General features: G+C 45.3%; 1 protein-coding gene across 1 annotated transcript in view; it reads right to left on the bottom strand.

Annotated features, from left to right (window-relative positions):
- LOC144784640 (macrophage mannose receptor 1-like) overlaps nucleotides 1–18,912 on the bottom strand; it is a 765,034-nt gene that overhangs the window by 355,027 nt on the left and 391,095 nt on the right. The window contains exon 15 of the mRNA XM_078663569.1: nucleotides 7,520–7,652. Coding sequence (XP_078519695.1) covers nucleotides 7,520–7,652 — 133 coding nt within the window. The remainder of the gene's footprint in view (nucleotides 1–7,519; nucleotides 7,653–18,912) is intronic.

Raw genomic sequence — 18,912 nt, 5'->3', positions numbered from 1 at the left:
GGGCGTTTCCGTAGTCCAGTCTGCTGGTAATGAGTGCATGGGTGATGGTCTTCTGCAGTCGGCGGGGATCCACTTGAAGGTCTTACGGAGGATGCGAAGACAGTTGAAACTGGTGGAGGCCACAATGTTGATTTGTTGGTTCATGGAGAGGGAGTAGTCGAGGATGATGCTGAGGTTTTGAGCATGGTCTGTAGGGATGGGTGGGCTCCTGAGGGCGGGGGGCCACCAGGTGTTGTCCCAGGCGGAGGTGCAGGGTCCGATAATGAGGACCTCGGTTTTCTCTGAATTTAGCTTCAGGCAGCTGTACTTCATACAGGCTGCCACATTCTTCATACCTTCCTGGAAGCAGAGTTTGGTATCTTCGGGATTCTTTGTGAGTGAGAGGATGAGCTGGGTGTTGTTGGCGTAGGATACAATGCTGAGCCCATGCTGTCTGACGATGGTGGCGAGGGGAGCCATGTAGATGTTGAAGAGTGTGGGCTGAGTGATCAACCCTGGGGTACTCCACAGTTGATTTCCGTGGGTTTGGAGAGGAAGGGAGAGAGTCGGATCCTCTGGGTTCTGCTGGAGAGGAAGGATTGTATGCAGTCGAGGGTGGTTCCTATGGCTATTTCAATTGTTGGCCGCCTCCAAGAGTCAAAAAGGGAGCTTCCCTGCTTTCCAAAAAGCTGAACTATCTTTAGAGAAGGAGGCCTCATGAAGGGATACCCACACTTCATTTCTCAGGAATACTTTTCGTTCCTCAACAGCTAGTGTATAAGCCCCTCTAGCCTATCTAACATCGCTTGGGTTTCTTGGAGTCTTGTGTATTTCATGCTTTAAGTTGGCATACGCGCTTGTGCACTTCGAATCAAACCACCCTGTAATTTCCCTTTTTTGCAGTTCTGTAGGAATAATGCCTCCCTTACGGAACCCGAAATATTTTGAAATGAGGATAGAACTCTATCAGATGAAGGTATTTCACTCAGACAGACATCAGAAGCTAATTTACACTTAGTTATCACTTGTTTTGTGATTTCTAGTGGGTCCTCCATCGACCAGCGCAGAGAGTAACCATTTGTCCTATTAGTTGTTAAATTTTGTGAGACCTGAACAGTTTCATCCTAATTTACCAGATGGTCTTTTTGGCAATAAGACTGAAATGCTCAATGGAAAGTGGTCACTCAATGAGTTGTCATGTGTGGTAAATGATTGAACTCTGCTTGCATGACTATTTGACAGCAATATGTAGTCTATAGTGGTGAGGAAACCTCTACCATTAAAAGTGTAACTCATCGGAGCAGGCGTAACACATAACTCATTCTCAAACCCCAAGTCGAGGCCAAACAATACTTAGTTATACAATTCCCCCAATTTTGAGTGTCGAAAATGAGTATTACTAATCCCATCTTCGTTAATAAATCCACATAGTTTACCATCAGCATTTGAGCATAAAGCACAATGAAAATCCCCTCCCAGAATTAAAAATATGCCCATGGCAATATCATTGTACAATGATTTCAAATCATTTCCCAATTTTTTTCACAACTACTCCGATTAGATCCGGGGGAATATTATTGTAATAATGTGTCAACACAATACAGTGCTTCCTATCCACATGGATTTTGATCAGTTGGTAATAAATCTCTTCTGTGTGCATCTCTATTTCTTTTACATTCAACCTGTTGGAAATGTAAGTGCAAAGCCCCTCCTTTGCACTTCCACATCAATGGCTTGAGAGTAAAAGGTTTTAAATCCATTAATATGCATTATGTTCCTTACCCAGGTTTTCTGAAAACACATATTATATCAAAATGTAATATAAAGTCACACCATATAGGGTTAGAAAGTTTAGAACTTAAACCTGAAATGTTCTAGAAAACAAGGTTACCGGAGACAGTATAGATGTTGCCTGAGGGCCTTATTAATGCAATATTACTAGGAGATGATTCGCAGTTGTTAACTGGTATCTGATTTGAAATTGTAGGTTTCATGAGTTTAGGGCACACATTCAGGTTCAGATTACTGGTACCCAATAACTCTTCTCTCCGCTCAGTAAGAGCTGGTGATAAAGGGTAGTTATTTGTTTCTTTTTGTGCATAGTCGAAAGTGGTTTTCTTTTTGGGTAGTTTATCGGTTTTATAACCACTAGAGTCATACTTGTGAGTTGGGTAAGGGTCTCTAGGATGAAGTAGTCAGTCAATGTCTCCTAGGATGTTAAAAGTATCAACATGATTACTAACTGGGACCCTATACCCATACTGCATGCTTCCTAGATGGCTCTCCTCCACAGGTTTGTTCCATAAAGACTTTGGGGGTTGGTAAAAATACCCTAATGGTAAGATAATATTTCACTGGGTCATGATGGACTGGTTGCCAGCCCTGCCAAGAATGGACTGCACCAGGTTCGGGGACCTAAAGGTTAAAACCACACAATCACCAGCTAAGAGCTTGTTTGTTTTGCCAACCCATCCTATTCTGCTGGCCATTTTCAAATTCCGAGAAGAGAATATTGGTTAGATCAGTTCTAGTGCTCAACAGGTGTAATGACTTATTCCTCAGGGTTGTCCTGTGTTCAGGGGCATGGAGAGGTATTTTCCAGCCCAATTGGGCATTTGCCAGCCCAATTGTGTAAGGGGTTACTTCTGGCAGAAGATGCAGGGTCTGATTTGGGTTTGTAATGTGTCTTTGGTTAGACCTTTGACGGTTCTGTGTGTTAATGTCTCTCCCTGCGTCACCCAACGTAGGTATCCCTATAGGTGTTGAGGCCCCATTAAAGGTATTAGCAGCCTGTATACTTGTAGTGCTTAGACCTACTATGCTATGCAAATACCCTGTATATTCTGAGGATGAAGATACTACAAATTGTTGGCGGGGGGGTCGAGCTAGAGCTGACGCTTCGGGAGTGCTGCCATGGGTACTTGGGTTGTGTACTTGTCCCCTCTCAGGATTAGTTACAGTTGGATTTACCCCAATTTCCGGCCCCTGATATACCAGAATGCCAGAACCTCTACCAGAGTAAGTGTCATGGTAGAGTGGGCAAATATTTATAACCAGCCCCTCCAATTTAGTGAGTCTGTCTTAGTGAGTGAGTCTGTCTTCAATTTGAGATAGTTTCTGTGACAGTGGATCAACTAAAACAGATACCATAGTCTCAAGCCTTTCCCAAATGTCCTCCTTGTTCCACTTTGGAGGTAGTTTGGCGGTTACATTGGTCTTCAACATTAAATGGGGTCCCTGTTCACAGTCTCTGTCATCAATTATAGTTTCAGTTCTCGTTACCTTTGGGGATTTTTGTTTTTGTTTCTGAGGTCCCGACCTTTTCTCTTTTTGGGTGGCGGCTCACTTTTACTGTCTCGTCTTGTTTTGGATTTCTGGTCCCTAGTTGTTATATTTGGCCTGCTTGCTAGCTCGGAGGGTGTAGAAATGTCAAGGTCTGACCCCGTGTGTTGTAATTGTATTGCTTGAGGGTGAAGATCTTGAGAATTATTTTGCGAAGAATGCCATGCGATAGCGGGCTGTTGCTGGGAAGTCTGAGGCTCCAGCGAGAGCCGGCCCTCTGTTAACTCAATCTCGCCCTCAGAAGAAAAGCATCTAGTGTCCCCACAACTCCTAGGCCCAGCTGGTCGTTGACGGTCTTACGTTTGCTCATTTTGGAACCCCTAGTAATGATGAAATAAATTAATTGCACAGTACCTCATACAGTGCTGCTCATTTGGCCCAGGGTCTATATGTTAAAGGGGCTGCCCAGCCAAGCCTCCTCCGGTATCAGACGGGCGCAAACAGGCCCCCTGGCCTTGGCCTGGGCTTCACTGCAGGAGCCAGCACCCGATTTTAAGGCGCCTCCTGGCGCTGGGCAGTAACGCAGGCGGCTGCGCGCCGCAAGGAGTCCTGGAGCTTGTAGTGCCCCCTCTGGCCAGTTAATCATCACTGAGAATTTTGGCAGAAACAATACAACAGCACTCCAGAGCAGTGATTCGCTGTGCCTTTTTACACTTCCTGCGCTGTCAGGATAAATGGCCCAATTAAACGCATAAAGCTCAGCATCAACAGGAAATAGACAAATGAGGGCACTAGCGCGATACCCAAAAAAAATACACAAATGAGCCCTTCAGCGTGATGCCAAGAAGAAATACACAAATGAGCGCTCCAGCGCGATGCCTAGAAGAAATACACACTAAGCGCTTCAGCGCGGTGTTAATTTAATACGCTCTTGGCGCATTGGCACAACAAACAATGATCGTTTTCGTAACTGCTTCCACGCAGTTCGAATTATGCACTTTCGGCGCGTCTGCACCGCAACAAATGATGAGTCCTGCAACCGCCGTCCACGCAGTTCAGGAGTCAATGTGTGCTCGGAGCTTCTGGGCTTGAAATAGCCAGTGGTCACAACCACCTTCCATGCGGTTTCGGGAATGAAAGTACCTGCAGCGTTTTTGCACGTTGGTTGGTAAATGCAGCCCAGGGTCATTGCGAGCAGTACTCACAGGAAAGCTCAAGGAAATTCCTGCCTGGACTGTGGTTGAATGTACTAAGTAATCCAATTCAAGCCTGATAATTCCACTGCACACCACATACATACGCTCCATACCATGGGTAAAAGACATTGCTATTTACAATTCCAATAGCTCTAACTCAAACAATAGCAAGACCTAATGCATTTCCAATGCTTGTTCATATTTCTCTTCCCTCTTTCACATTTTTCTGTTTTCCCTTTTTAGCTCTAAATCAAAGCCTGTTAAAGATAAGTGAAGTTTAAAAAAATGCGTGCAGTTGGGGCTTGCCTCTCACCACTGGCTCAAATACAGCACTGCATACAGGGCCAATGGAGGCTCTGTGTAAGTTGAGCAGGGGTCCAAACTTATTCCCCAGACCCCACATAATGGATTCATGATTCTCGGAAAATAGTTCTTCATTTTCTGCAAACTGAAATCAGAGGCTCTTTAAGCATACTAGCAATCCGGGTGAACATTGTGTTCTGGGTATGAGTCACCCATGAATTCTTTGATTGGTATCTAAATGCAGTGGCACAGTGAGCAAACAAGAGTTGAATGTAATTTATCAGAAGTAATTCAAACATTTTCATGCACCACTTTTTGTTTTTCTCAGTAAGGCTGTTGTGAACACGGGGCCCAGGGGCCTTCCGAGGCTCAGAAAGGAGGACAAGTGTCACCCTCTCATTTTTAAACAAGTGGCCCCAGGGGATGCGGGTCCTTAGGAGGCTGGGGGGGAGGGGGGAGGGCGTGCACCCACCTTCTCTTTTGCATAATAGTATCCCGCGGGCCTCTGGAGGCTCAGGGACGGTGAGTTGCTCATCACCTTCCCTTTAATTTATGATTGGCCCCAGAGGATGGGGTTCCCGCGGCCTCCGAGAGACATGGGGAGGAGGGCTGCACACAGCTGCCCCTTTAATTTCATGTTGGCCCCGGAGTATGGCGTCCTTGGAGCATCCTAGATGCTTGCGAATGGGAGTCAATCACCCATATTGCCTAAATATACAAATGTGCTGCCCCCTGTGCCCTGGCCCACTCCCAGGGTTATTTTTTTTAAGCATGTGCTTTTAAAAAAATATTGCAGCAGATTCAAATTTTTTGGACTCGGAAAGGGTCCCTCTATTACCCCCCACCAGGAATAGAGGACAGGGTATCCCCACACTGCCCCCTTATAACTTTTTCAGGGCTTTGTCCCAGGTCCTGGTGAGAGCTTCTGGACCTGGTCAAGCAGGGGAGGCCTCCCCGACCCTGTGGGTCCCCATCCATGACACTTTGAGACATTGCGGGGAATAGATCGCGTCCAGGGCTGGGGCCTTTCATTCCATGGCCCGCTGTGATGCTGATCCGGGGCCCGGTCAAAGTTGTTGAACTTGGACAAGAAAGGGAGGCCATCCTGGGCCTGCAGGATCCCATTCTAGGCTCGTTGTGCCAAGGTGGGCCAGTCAAGGGAGTTTAGGGCTTCAACCCAGGGGGCAACAGGGTTTTTCGTCCCGGGTCCCGGTCAGAGCGTCTGCACCCGGACAAGCAGGTGAGACCTCTCCAGTACTGCAAGATCCCATCCTGCCCACTTTGTGACATGGTGGGATAGAAGAAGGGAGCCCTGGGCTTGGGGCTCCAAACCCTGGGCATGTCAGAACTCTGACACGGGGTCAGGTCAGAGCTTTTTATTATGGGCAAGCAGAGAAGGCATCCTAGGGCCCATGGGTCCCCAAAAATGGCCTTTTGCGACACAATGCATGAAAACCAAGTACCCAGGGTCCTCATCCTGGGCTTATCAGAGCACTTCCCATTCTTGTAATCTGTGCACATTGAGTGACATAGTGGAATATTCAGGAGAATATATCAGGCCTCCTGGAGCCCTGACTGTGATTCAAGCTTTGAATGAGTTCTCATTGGGATTTCCACAGTGACTTGGAATTTTGGACATTGAGTCACATTAAACAAATGACATATTGTGTTTCCTTTGTTCAGTACAAAATGTCACTAGTGATGTTGGCACGGCATATTTTGCACCACACATGTAGGCGTGGTAAAGAATCCCTAATTTGAATTGTGCCCAGGCCTAATAATGACATAACGTGCCCTTTAAGATTGAAAATTATGAACATCTTTGAATGCTGGAACCCATGAGTGAAGGACCTTAAGATGGAACTAGGACCCCTTTAATGAATAGATTCCATTAGCAGATTTAAACTGTACCCTCAAGAAACGTGTTATAAAAATTAGTGAGAAGTGAGGTTTTCATTGTAAATGGTTAACTTAAAAGGCAGGTAAACAACAATATTGCAAAGCACGTACTTTAAAAAAAGTGTTAGTATTCATTGTATCTTTAAGAAAGCCTACGCGAATGCACTTTTACTTTGTACACCAAAAAAGCTGTAAATGCAGCATCATATTAACAGGAAAACAAATGAACATGCAACAGTGATTAGTAAGTAGCACCATGTCTTCATGACGCACGAAGGCACACAAAGAAAACACAATTCCCAGACAAAAAATTGTAAACGAGCAATCACCAGTGTTGTAAGGTCAAAAAAAAAAAAACTAAACAGCATACACTAACCTCTGGTCTAACAAAATGACAACTCGATGCTACATCACTGAAATCAAGTAGGAACGGAAATGTGACCATATAACCATCCATTAAATGCTATGGCCTTGAGAGACAGTCAATGTAAGCAACCACCATGAAAAACACAAATAAACTGAAGGCTGAAAGCTGAAGCAGAGTAACCAAAACCTACTAATTGTACTTCAAGTTGTACTTTAAAAAAAAGAATTTATAACATGAGCTCTGCAGATTCCAAAACGTTTTGTAGCCAGATTTACAAAAGAAATGTACACATGTTTAATTTTTTGTTACTGTGCTGGGCATTTCTCTAAACTGTGATAGAAAATTAAAAGCAGAGGCACATATATTTCCCTACATTACCCTGAAACTCACATTTTTATGTTAAGGACCTTCATTTAAATTTGTCCAAATGTTTCATTTGTTATATAATTAGAAAAGCTTAATTCACATATGAGAAGAAATTGATATTACATACCTTTGTCAATTTGACATATCCAACTGCGAACAAAATCACAATGTACGTCGTTCCATTTCCTATCAAACTCTGCACAGTTTTCGACGTTTTGCATATTATTGGGCTCTCCGTAATCCCAGTTTTCATAACCCATCTGTTGGAGCAACACAACTTTGTTTAAAAATGATGCCATACTTTCAAACAGCGAGTCAGATTCACAGAGACCTTTGTATGCGCAGGATTGGTTCGCACACGTGGGGCATATCAGCAAGAACTTCGTTAAAATTATCGCAGTTTTAGCGGAAGGAAACTGCTGCTAAAACGGCGATAATGGGCTTGCTAAAATGCGTTATAGAATTCCAATAGAAGCCCAGGTTAGATGTGCAGGACATCTAACCTGGGCTTCTATTGGAATTCTATAACGCATATTAGCAAGCCCCTTATCGCCGTTTTAGCGGCTGAAACAGCGATAATTTTAATGAGGTTCTTGCTAATATGCCCCATAGTCTTTTTTTATAAGTGGAACACTTACATTTCACAAAGGTTGGTTTTGCACACTTTAAAAGATTTAGGCACACAAATATATTTGTTTGCGTGAACAGGAAAAGGTTTTTCCAGGTCTAGAATTCCCTGTGAGTTTTGTGACTACCCACATACCTGTTTGCAGGCATGCCTTAACTCCTCTCTGGCCCCTTCCTCCTATTGAAAAGATGGAACACGTATTCCTACAAAAAGGGAGTAAATAACTTTCCAGGATGAGGTATTCAGGTACACAGCAATTCCTGCTCCCCCGGAAGGTTCCTTTAACGCATTCATAGACACACAGGTAGGTTATCAGGGACATAACTGCTATACAAAAACCTTTACAAAAACCTAAGAAATAACGAAAAGATACTTTGCTGGCAGGCCTAGGTATTGTTCCCAGTGTGTCCTGTCAATCACCACCTCTTGCACACCCACCAACACCCCCAGCAACAACTGACACTTCTTGTATATGGTTTCAAACTGCTGTCCCGCCTCTTCTTAACCTGCCAGGTTACTGCCACTCTGCCCAGCCATGGCATTGCCCTGCTTTGATTCAGTGTTTCTCCTGTCCAGACAATGGGGACCCCCACCAAGGCAGGACTCCCACCAGCCCAGATTCTGAGATGATGGCCCTGCCTTTGTCATACACTTCACAACCTCTTATCCCACCAACCAGCTAATAATTTTGTTGTGTCCGATGAAGGTAGACACCAGGAGCCAGGATGTATATTTAAGTCTTCTTTATTCAGTCTCCAGTTCAGGTTACATCAGTCTATAGTCCAGCCGGCCTATTGTGGTACCAGCCCCACCAGGAGCAGCCTGCCTAGCTGCTCAGCCCATCTCTAACTGCCAACACTCATCCACTCAGACACCTAGGCATTCCACGCATCACAGGCACAACAACATTCTGTGACCAACTCACACTCTGGCTGAGCAGCTAGAGGCAGCAGGGCTGGAATACATGTTATACAACTAAGTAGGGGATAACATTATCCCTTTTTCTTCAAAGAAATCGAAAAATTTAAATAATATTACATCAAGCAAGCACTATAAACAAGAAAAATGAATAATGGTACATGTCTCTAGGATGCAGCAATAAAGACAAAACATGGCAGGAGAAAGAACCATTAAAACAAGAAAGGATGGTCAAGATACATACATAAGATTGAGCAACAATATCCACCATCCTCCCCATGCAAAGACATGAAAACTATTTGAAGAGTGAGCAAATAGTGCAAATCTGTAGGAATATAAAATTTAACATTCGAAGTAAACACTGTAAGCAAATGCATACAGACGCAAAGGACAACACACCCTGCAACAACAATCCCAAATTTAAGGAAACAAAATGTATATGGGTCGTCACCCATAGAAACACCCGTGTAGGGATGTACCTTGGTACTGTGCGTAACTGTAAATGGTGACTAAGTCCATATCCCAATCCAGTGTAAGGGTTGACCTAGAACTAATATGGGAACTAACCTAAGCCCAACCCCCTTTTTGAGGTACATACCCCCATGTAGGAGTAACAACAGACCCATTGTAAGGATTAACCTGGATCCAATATGGGAACTAACCCATGCCCAAGCCCCCTTGTAGAGGTTACATACCCCCATGTAGGAGTAACAAACAGTAAAATTTAACCCAGAACCATCCCTCGTGTATGGTAAGAATGTGATGACCACCCACAAGAACTCAAGGAAGAACCATCCCTCGAAAAACATAAACTCGTGGCATCCCGATTTATTTTAAACTTTCACAAAGCATAAACTTGTTGCATCACAATTTCTTTTAACCTTTTACAAAGCTAATACTAAAACCATTCCATTAACTGTAGAGGACTGGTGCACTGTGCCACATGCCGTTGAGCGATATCTCACCCGAGTTGTGAAAGGTCTGGACTTCCCCTACGTAAGGAAATTAATAAAACACAAACACTAGTGTGCGAAGTCACACAAATCATCGCTGCACTGTGTGAACACACGAACAATATACGCCACCTGAAACCAAGAACAGGATTTAGAACTACAATTCTTGACAGCCCTACATGTTCAATCCGTGGCACATAAGAGTTACAGGACACCTCAGAACTCATAGCTTAATGGATCCAAAATAAAACAGTGTGAAAAAATGGAACTTAACCCAAATTAACCAATTTGAAGAAAAAAATGACCCCTAGTCCAGTTGAAATGGGAGGTCTTAAGAATTCACACCTCAGTCATTACCTCCAGTGAAACAACTCCGACATACATGAAACGGAGGATTCCACTCAGAGTATGTCCAGACGAGGTTATATTGTCATGTACAAACACGAAAAGTACCGCAAAATCCATGGACACCATGAAGCCACCCAAAATCAGTTTTAACAAAAAGACAGCTGAATGTACCTTTATCTTTCATTGTAAAATCTTCAAACAAACAGCTGTAACCTCAAAGTGCTGAAAAGGCGCCACCAAAAATGATGTATGCTGACAGACCTGAGCTGCACCATGCCGCACTGGACCTCCAAAAGGAACCTCTCAGAAGACGACGATTCCTTAACTGCTTCCATAACAAGAAAACCCTGTGTTGTCCCCGAACTCCATAGAGTTCAATGAAAACTTTATTGCGGCAAAAGAAACCAACAGCGCGGTTGGCAAAATACGTGGAAGGCTGCCAACCACAAGATGGTGGGATGTTGCTGACGTGCAGCGGGGTGGCTCTCGGCACATCTTGCAAGTGAAGTCTAGAGGCAGCAGATAACACATGGAACAAAGAGGCTCGTCATCGCAATCCAAGGAGACCAGCAAGATTGAAACTACAGGTGAGGCTGCGCACTCTACGAGAACTACGCGCGCCTTCATTTTCAAATAACTGGGAGGCGGTTGAACTGGCAAAAGTCGAGGGGACAACCAGGGACCATAACAAATGGCAAAAGTGACTTACCCCCATCTTAAACATGCAAACTGAGGAAGCCGATTCACCAGGGCCGATAAACCGGCTCCAATGAAAGTTTCATTCCTCATAAAAAAATAATGCAAAATGCACACAGCTGATCTTGCTTGTACTAGGGAAAGTCTGTGAAAGTCCCAATGTGAGGGGATCCTAATGTGAGGGGATCCCAATGTGAGGGAATCACTGCTCCCACACGTAGTTAAAGTTGCTGAAATCCTTTCTCCAGGCTTGGCTTACCCCCATACCTGCCCAAGTAAAGAGGATGGCAGAGAAACGCCAATTCAATAACTGCCTCGAAAAGCAGGAATGGGAGTCACACAGGCCCATCTTTGTGCTTGCTCCGGTGCAGCCAGGAACCATGACACTGTCTCTTAAGTGCCCATACAAAGAGGTTGACCCTCAATTTCCCAAACTGCATTCTCCAAATTAACACGTAGTGCCAACCTTGTGCTATAAAAAGGTCCCACGTTTCTTTAAAATTTCTTCTGCTGCAATCTCCCTCTGTGCAGCAACTGTACGCTGTTAGATTTACCATCTTTGAAATGAAAATTGTCAAATACGGTTGTAGTTGAACTACTCCTCCAACTCACTGCAATTCTTTTGTGGCTGGAACACGGAAAGCGGTTGTAGTTGAACTACTCCTCCAACTCACTGTATTCCTTTAGTTGGCTGTAGTATTCCCAGGCAGTAGTGTCAGTTGGTGGTGACACTGTTCATTGGGGCTGTCCATTGTAGGACACTGGTGAGGCTGGCGCTGGCTTGACTGGAAATACTTTCTTTGTAAATGTATTTGCTTGTAGGATCTCTTGGTTTCACTTGAAATTTCTTTGTAGTTCCTTTGTTTCTGTGCTGTGCCAAGAGTCTCTAGGGTCCAAGTCCGCTCGTCACCAAAATAAGTTGTGTCTTTTGAAGGTACCCACCAGGAGCCAGGATGTATATTTAAGTTTTCTTTATTCAGTCTCCACTTCAGGTTACATCAGTCTATAGTCAAGCCGGCATAGTGTGGTACCAGCCCCACCAGGAGCAGCCTGCCTAGCTGCTCAGCCCATCTCTAACTGCCAATACTCATCCACTCAGACACACAGGCACTCCAACATTATATGACCAACTCACACTCTGGCTGAGCAGCTAGAGGCAGCAGGGCTGGAATACATGTTATAAAACTAAGTAGGGGATAACAAATTCCTTCTCCCTGCTTACTTTTAGCTTCTCCACTTAGACGCACCTGTTCTGCCTAAGCAATGATGCTCACATTTAGGCCTATACAATGATAACAACTGAATGAATGGATGAATGCTCATTTTATAAAGCACAAAGCTACTCCTGGAAGGAGTGTCCCAGTGCTGAGCAGTCTGAAGCGAGCTCAGGGACATATTAAGGAGACTGCCAAACGTATATTGGGGCCCCTGTTTGGAAAAGTGTTGAATGTATGATCCAATTTGAGCTCTTTTATGCTTTCTTTGACCAGGTTAGACAGTGCACAGGCATGCTCGTCCAAATTCTAAATATGTTTACAGTTAATCTAAAGGGATATGATGTGTGTGTTTTTTATATTGCAGCACAACAGCGCTCATTAATATTACTGCAAATAATCTCTAAAATACATTTTTGGGGAGGATGTTGCATGAAGTATAAACACAACATTTCACTGTAAAATGCCCATCATAGACTCTCACACAGCACCCACATTAAAAACAAATTAAAGGAGAACAGTATTTTAAACAATCTCCTTAGTAATTATTCAAGGTCATCAGGGCAAGCCCCTCTGCAGAACAGAGGGGGCTCTATTAGGGGCACACTTTGCCCATACATTAAAAGATCTCTGAGCATGCTGACGAGGCAGAAAACAGCTCTGATTCTTCTGATGACCACAGCCCACTCCTCACCTCTAGCATCTGCCCAGCTAACCCTTAATGGATGTGGACTGTCCTATTGTCTTAGTTTGTCTCTAACTCTGCCGTCCTACAGTCAGATGCTTATGATTTACTCACTGCCTTTCATAAACATTGTTTTACTCCCTCAACACACCCATGCATACATAACATGGGAACAAAGGAAGACAAAGACTCATACAGTGCTTAATTTGAGCAGGTGGGTGCAGTCGGGTCCACTTATCAAATGCAAAAGACACGATCAAGGAAAACAGTGAAAAAGGGAGAAAGAGATGAAAAATAGCCGCAAGAGAGGAATAACGGGTCGCGGAGTGCCTTGTGGAGGATGAAAGAGACATTGTTAGAAATGGTATCTCTGGTTGGCTAAGGCTTGCGCCAAAACAAGGCAGAGACCACCACTCTAGTCAGGGCAAGGGAGTCACACGCCAAAGATAACCCCTGCTCAACCCCTTGGTAGCTTGGCACGAGCAGTCAGGCTTATCCCGGAGGCCATGTGTAAAGCATTTGCGCACCTACACAGCAACAACATCCCAGGCACACTACAAAAAGAACTCCACACAAGGTTATATCAAAAATAGCCTTTGTATTCTCATAACACATTAGAATAGTAATCACATAATATACATTGTGCCACCTGGCACTAGGTCATATCTACAAGGGATTATTTACACCTGACAGGGCCCACTGGACCACTGTCAGAACCATCACAAAGGAAACTCCGTAAAAGTAAAACATATCATAAACGTACAACCAGTAACCACTGGTAATCACTGTACTTAGCATCAGCCTGTAACATAAACTACATTATGCACAGTATCACATTAGGCGCGAATTACATTCTGAGCCAACCTCACTAACATAAACAAATTATGCAATCATCTCATAAGTCTAAACGTATTAGACCCTAACCTCCTAAGCATAACTCACATTAGGGGCACAAATCACAGTGGAACATAATCTCACTAGCATAAACCATAATATGCAAACCAACCTCATAATCATAAAAAACACATTTAGAGGTATAAAACAGGGTGCGTAAATCATACTACATGAATCACATTTCCTAGCCCCACATAAATCACATTAGGGCCTGGCGCCCTACAAACCTAACAGTCCCCCTGGCCAAATGGCCATCTCAAAAGGGGCTCCAATGCCCTGTGTCCAGAATGTCAGGGCTGCTACCTAGCAGCGGAATCCAAAGTGCGCCACTGAGCAAACCTAAATGTAGCAGCTGCCCTCTACTTGCTGGGCAGCTGGCAAAGTATGGGGCAGAGGAGTGTATCTCACTCCTAACTAAAAAGATGCCCCCAAAGAAAGAATATCCTAAACAGTGCAGCTGGCACCAATTGCTGCGCAGCTGTAAATCTCTGGCACTCACTGTGCCCTCTGAACCCATGTCCAGAGCGTTGCAGCTGCCCTCTGTCTGGTGGGACAGCTGTGAATACACAAATAGGCCCTGGCACAACCTCACTGGGGCTCTGTACCCAAATCTCCATAGGTGCAGCTGCCCTCTGCAAATGAGGTAGCTGGATATATCTCCGGAAGTAGGCACAGGCACCACGTGACCCCCTCTGGGGTCCAGGAACTCCTGTGCCCATCGTGGGAGCCGCCTGCAATGGCGGGACCGCCCGGGTACTACCACTGTGCACATGGGGCCCCCACTGAGGCTCCTCACTCAACAAATGCTGCCTCACGATCTACCCTACTCACCTGTCTCCTCCGGACTGGGGACAGGCACCGGGATCCTCTTCACTTCACCGGGGATCTTGGCAGAGTGCCGGAGGAGGGCCCCCACTCCTCGGGGGCTCTCTCAATCATAGCGGTGGACACCGCAGGGCTCTCCCTTTACCATGGGAGCCCCGGCGAACCGCCGCAACACTTCTCCGCATTGCCGGGACCTCTCTCTCCATGTGGCGGGCGGAAGTGGAGCCCTCGAGGCTCCAAGAAGTAGGTAGGCCCCGCCCACAGTCAGGCGGAAGCGCCTGGTTTCCGGGTCGCCCGGGCTGCAGTGGTGATTCTCGGTCATTACGGGGTAGGCTCCCGTTTTTTAAACACAGCTAGTGGCGGGGTGGGCACCTATCGAATCCCAAGATGCACAATGCGGGGTGGGCACCCACCATAGCACACCATAACGGGGGGTGGGCTCCCCTTCTCTCTCAGCAGTTACGGCATCCATGCGGGGTGGACACCCTCTTCCCTCTCCTCCAGCAGGGGGAATCCCCACATCTGGATTTCCTCAGGAAGACTGCAGCCCAGCACTGCGGAGCCCTCATGCTCCTGCTTGGGAGAGTAATTAAAATAAAGCTCTCGAAATGCACTAGAAGCACAGTCCTGCAGAAAGAAGCATCAGCATAAAGTTCCTGTAGAGATTAAGGGCAATGCAGGGCCCAGGGAGGAAAGCCCTCCTGGCAGCCCCTCCCCCTGGGCCCCAGCAGCAGCACGCCCCAGCAGGAACAGCACCAAATACAACTCACTTTCATGGGGCCACAGCCCCTATATTTATATCAGTAAATCCCTTTGTGTCACAGCAAGGGCTTGGGGATACCAGTCAGAACTGGTTTAGGGGGGATTTGGAGCACTTTGTTTTGCCCAGCTCCTCTCCCCTTTGTCAGGTGGGGGCTCAGTGATCAGTGAGTAAGTACATTTTATTGTCTTAGGTTAATTAAAACCATTACAAAAAATACATTGATAGCTCATATCATCGGGTAAAAGATTATAATAAAAAAATTTAAAAACAAGAAAACTTTGATTAGTACTAAAAACAGTTTGATAGGTGTGCATGTTCATAGTGTAGTGTCTTGGCCATTGTTCAGTTAATCTGGTCTGGGCCGACTTCATGATTTTCAGTTTCAGTTCCAAAAGTTTCAGGAATTTGACCAACTTCCCATTTAATGGCGGAAGGCCTGGGTCGAAACAAGCAAGAACTGCTTGTCTGCGTGTGCGGATTTTTTGTTCATTAAAGGCAGTTTTTAACAGGGCTACTCTTTCCTCTTTCAGCCTCGCGCAGGTGCATAATAGATGTTCAAAGTCTTCATTCTCTGCACCACAGAGCCTGCATTTTGTCCCACAGTCCCTTCTTAGCCATGGGTGTAAATGTGGAATGGATGGTAGGATTCCTAGCCTATGTTTTAAAAAGTCTTCTTTAGATTTCCTGCCATACCCCAGACCAAAGTATGCTTGTAACCCCGGCGATTTGTATGTGGACAAAGTCATCCAGGCCTGTCGCCTGTGAGAAAAGGTAGCTTTGTCTTCCACATGCGATAGTCTTTTTATGCACTTGTTTACAACATGCTTGAATTGCACATGCTGTAGTGGAGTTTCCCATAATTCTTTCAGACCTGTGACAGTCAGGGATTCCTCTAAAAATGTTTTCGCCGGCAGTTTAGAGGAGCTGCTTAACCCCTTCGATGCTTGTGACGGAACCATTCCATCATGCCTCACGGTTGAGCTGTGCGGATAAAGGAATGGTTCCGTCACAACCACACCCACGAATGGAATGTTCAGCACCGGGGGAGAATCTGCGCCGCACGCAAGGTGTTAAGTCTTGCCATAGCTGATGGTTCAATGTGTTTTCTGGCGAGTTCTTTATTTTCTGCCAGCACTTTATGTATGACCCTCTTCTTGCAAGCATTTGGCAGGTCAGTCCAAATTCTAACCGGATCTGGGCTTGTGAGGTGTAGGTTGGCAGGTTAAAGAGAAGTCGGTAGGCCTTTGCAAGGGTTGTGTCCAGCAGTTTCGCGTCTATGCCTCTTAGAGCCTCACTGCCGTATTTGATAGATGATTCTATTTTGACTTGCGCCACGCGGAGCAGTGGGAGAAGAGTAGAACCATTCAGGTTTGACTTTAGCTGTTTAAGCGTAGTAGCTATCAGCAACCCTTTCCTCTTGATTGCCTCTAGTTGGTTTGAGAAGCGACCTCCTTTATCGACTAAGATTCAGAGATATTTGTATTCTGAGCAGTTTGCAACAACCTTTGTTCCAAGGAACCAAGTGTGCAACTTTTTTTTCCCAGTTATGGACAGAACTTTGGTCTTATCGATGTTTCCTTCTAGTAGGTTTGCTTCGGCGTATCCGTGCAGCGCATTGATGAGATTTTGAAGACCTACTTTTGTGTGGCTAACCAGGACCACATCGTCTGCGTAGGATATGATGGGCAGCGCTTTGCCCCCCAAACGTGGAGCGTGCGCGTTACAAGCTTCTAGGGCAGGTGGTAGATCGGCTGTAAATAAGTTGAAAAGGGTCGGCGCTAAAACGCACCCTTGCTTTAGGCCATTTGTAGTCGGAATGCGCCTGGAGAGGTGTGTGCCGTTACCGAGCTTTACCTGAACCCACGTGTTGGTGTGCAATTCAATCAGAAGGTTTAATAGAGGCGCGGGAATCCCCCAAGAGGCCAGTTTTCTCCAAAGGTAGCCCCGGTTGACATTGTCAAATGCTGCCTTGAAGTCCACAAACCAAAGGTGGAGAGCCTGTTTAGTCACCCTTGCTTTGTCAATAAGTAGTGAAATTGCCAGCAGATTTGATGTTGTTCCCGTTTCTTTGCAAAATCCCATTTGACTGGGTGGAATTATGTTGCGGTTTGTTGCCCATTCGCACAGTTGGGTTAGTAGGAGCCCCGCGAAATATTTAGCCTCAATATCCAGGTGTGCTATCAGCCAGTAGTTTTTCGGCAGTGTTCTGTCCCCCGCCTTATAAACTGGTGAAATGATCAGACACACCACAGCGGGCGGAGCCAGCATTGTGGAGGGAAGGCACAGCCCTATTCAGGTCCCAGGTGCAACACCTCCCTACCATCTGCATGCAGATCTCTCTATTCATCACTGGGGCGACTCACCCTGTCTCCTGGAGCCACCCACACCCTTGAGTTCCTGTCAGTCTCAAGCCAGACATGCAATTCACATCAGGCAGGCAGACAAACATCACACAGAAATGCTAACTTCTAAAAGTGGCATTTCTCCACCAGTCACCATAAATCTGTGCACACCATTGCACAGCATTTATCCTCACGAGTTCATACATAGTAAACTCGACCCTGCACTCCTCTCATACCAGGAATTACCATGGACACACATATCCCCCATGCATTCCTATGGGAGGGCAGGCCAATCTCACCACACACACTCAGAGAGCGCACTCACTTTACTCTGGGCCACAGTGCTAAAATGCCGGGAGGCCTAAAATTACTACCACTATGTCGGAGCTTAAGGCAAAAAGTTCTGGGGTGAACCTGCCAAAATGGGCCAAGTCGAACACACATAAATTATACATTTAACTGGCAAAGAGACAGGTGCATTTAGGCATCAATAAAGCAAATCTAAAGTAAAAAGAAAGTTTTTCACTGTACAATTCCTTATTTCTAAAGTACCTGTAGACCAGTAAGTTGTAAGGAGAATGCACAATAATATGGCGATGGTACCACCGTGTTAAACTGAAGTCACTATTACTCCCAAAAGACTAATATTAATAAATGTGAAAGAATGCACTGTCCGTGGTCTCCAAACTCAACTGTATCCACGCCTGTGAAGCATCAATATTGGGTTAATACAGGGGCGTAACGCAAGCGCCTGCAGCCCCTGGCCAAAGGAAGGTCAGCTCACCATCTGTTAACTGAGGTCTACACTGCTTTCGATGATGGAGGTAGAGCAGTCCAATACGTTTGTGGAGTGGAGCCATTCTTGTACTGGAGTAGGGGATCCCTGGGGCGAAATGAAAATGAACTACATGTTTGGTGACTTTAACCTTAATCGGTGCAACGTCATCTAGGATTATGTGTCTCAAAAGTCGAGGCCCAAACAGAGTTATCAGCAGGAGATGAAACTTTCAAGTAAAGTTGGGTATCCTCAATATGTTGGTAGTAAGATATGTTGGATTTGTTTATGATATCAATTAGAGGTTTCAAGTACAGATTGAAATCAAATATTGAAGAAGCAGGACTAAACACAGAGTGTTGTGCTACCCAAATATACAGTTACTAGGTTGAGCAGTGAGCAGTTCTATTTGTTTACTGGCTAGATAAGATTTGAAACAGTCAAGGGCTTTTCCTGCAATTTCCATGTGGTCTTTCATA

Source organism: Lissotriton helveticus, chromosome 10, assembly GCF_964261635.1.
Source record: "Lissotriton helveticus chromosome 10, aLisHel1.1, whole genome shotgun sequence".
In the NCBI taxonomy this organism is placed as follows: Eukaryota; Metazoa; Chordata; class Amphibia; order Caudata; family Salamandridae; genus Lissotriton; species Lissotriton helveticus.
The sequence above is the reverse complement of the archived record's forward strand: the minus strand, read 5'-3'. Positions and strand labels throughout refer to the sequence as shown.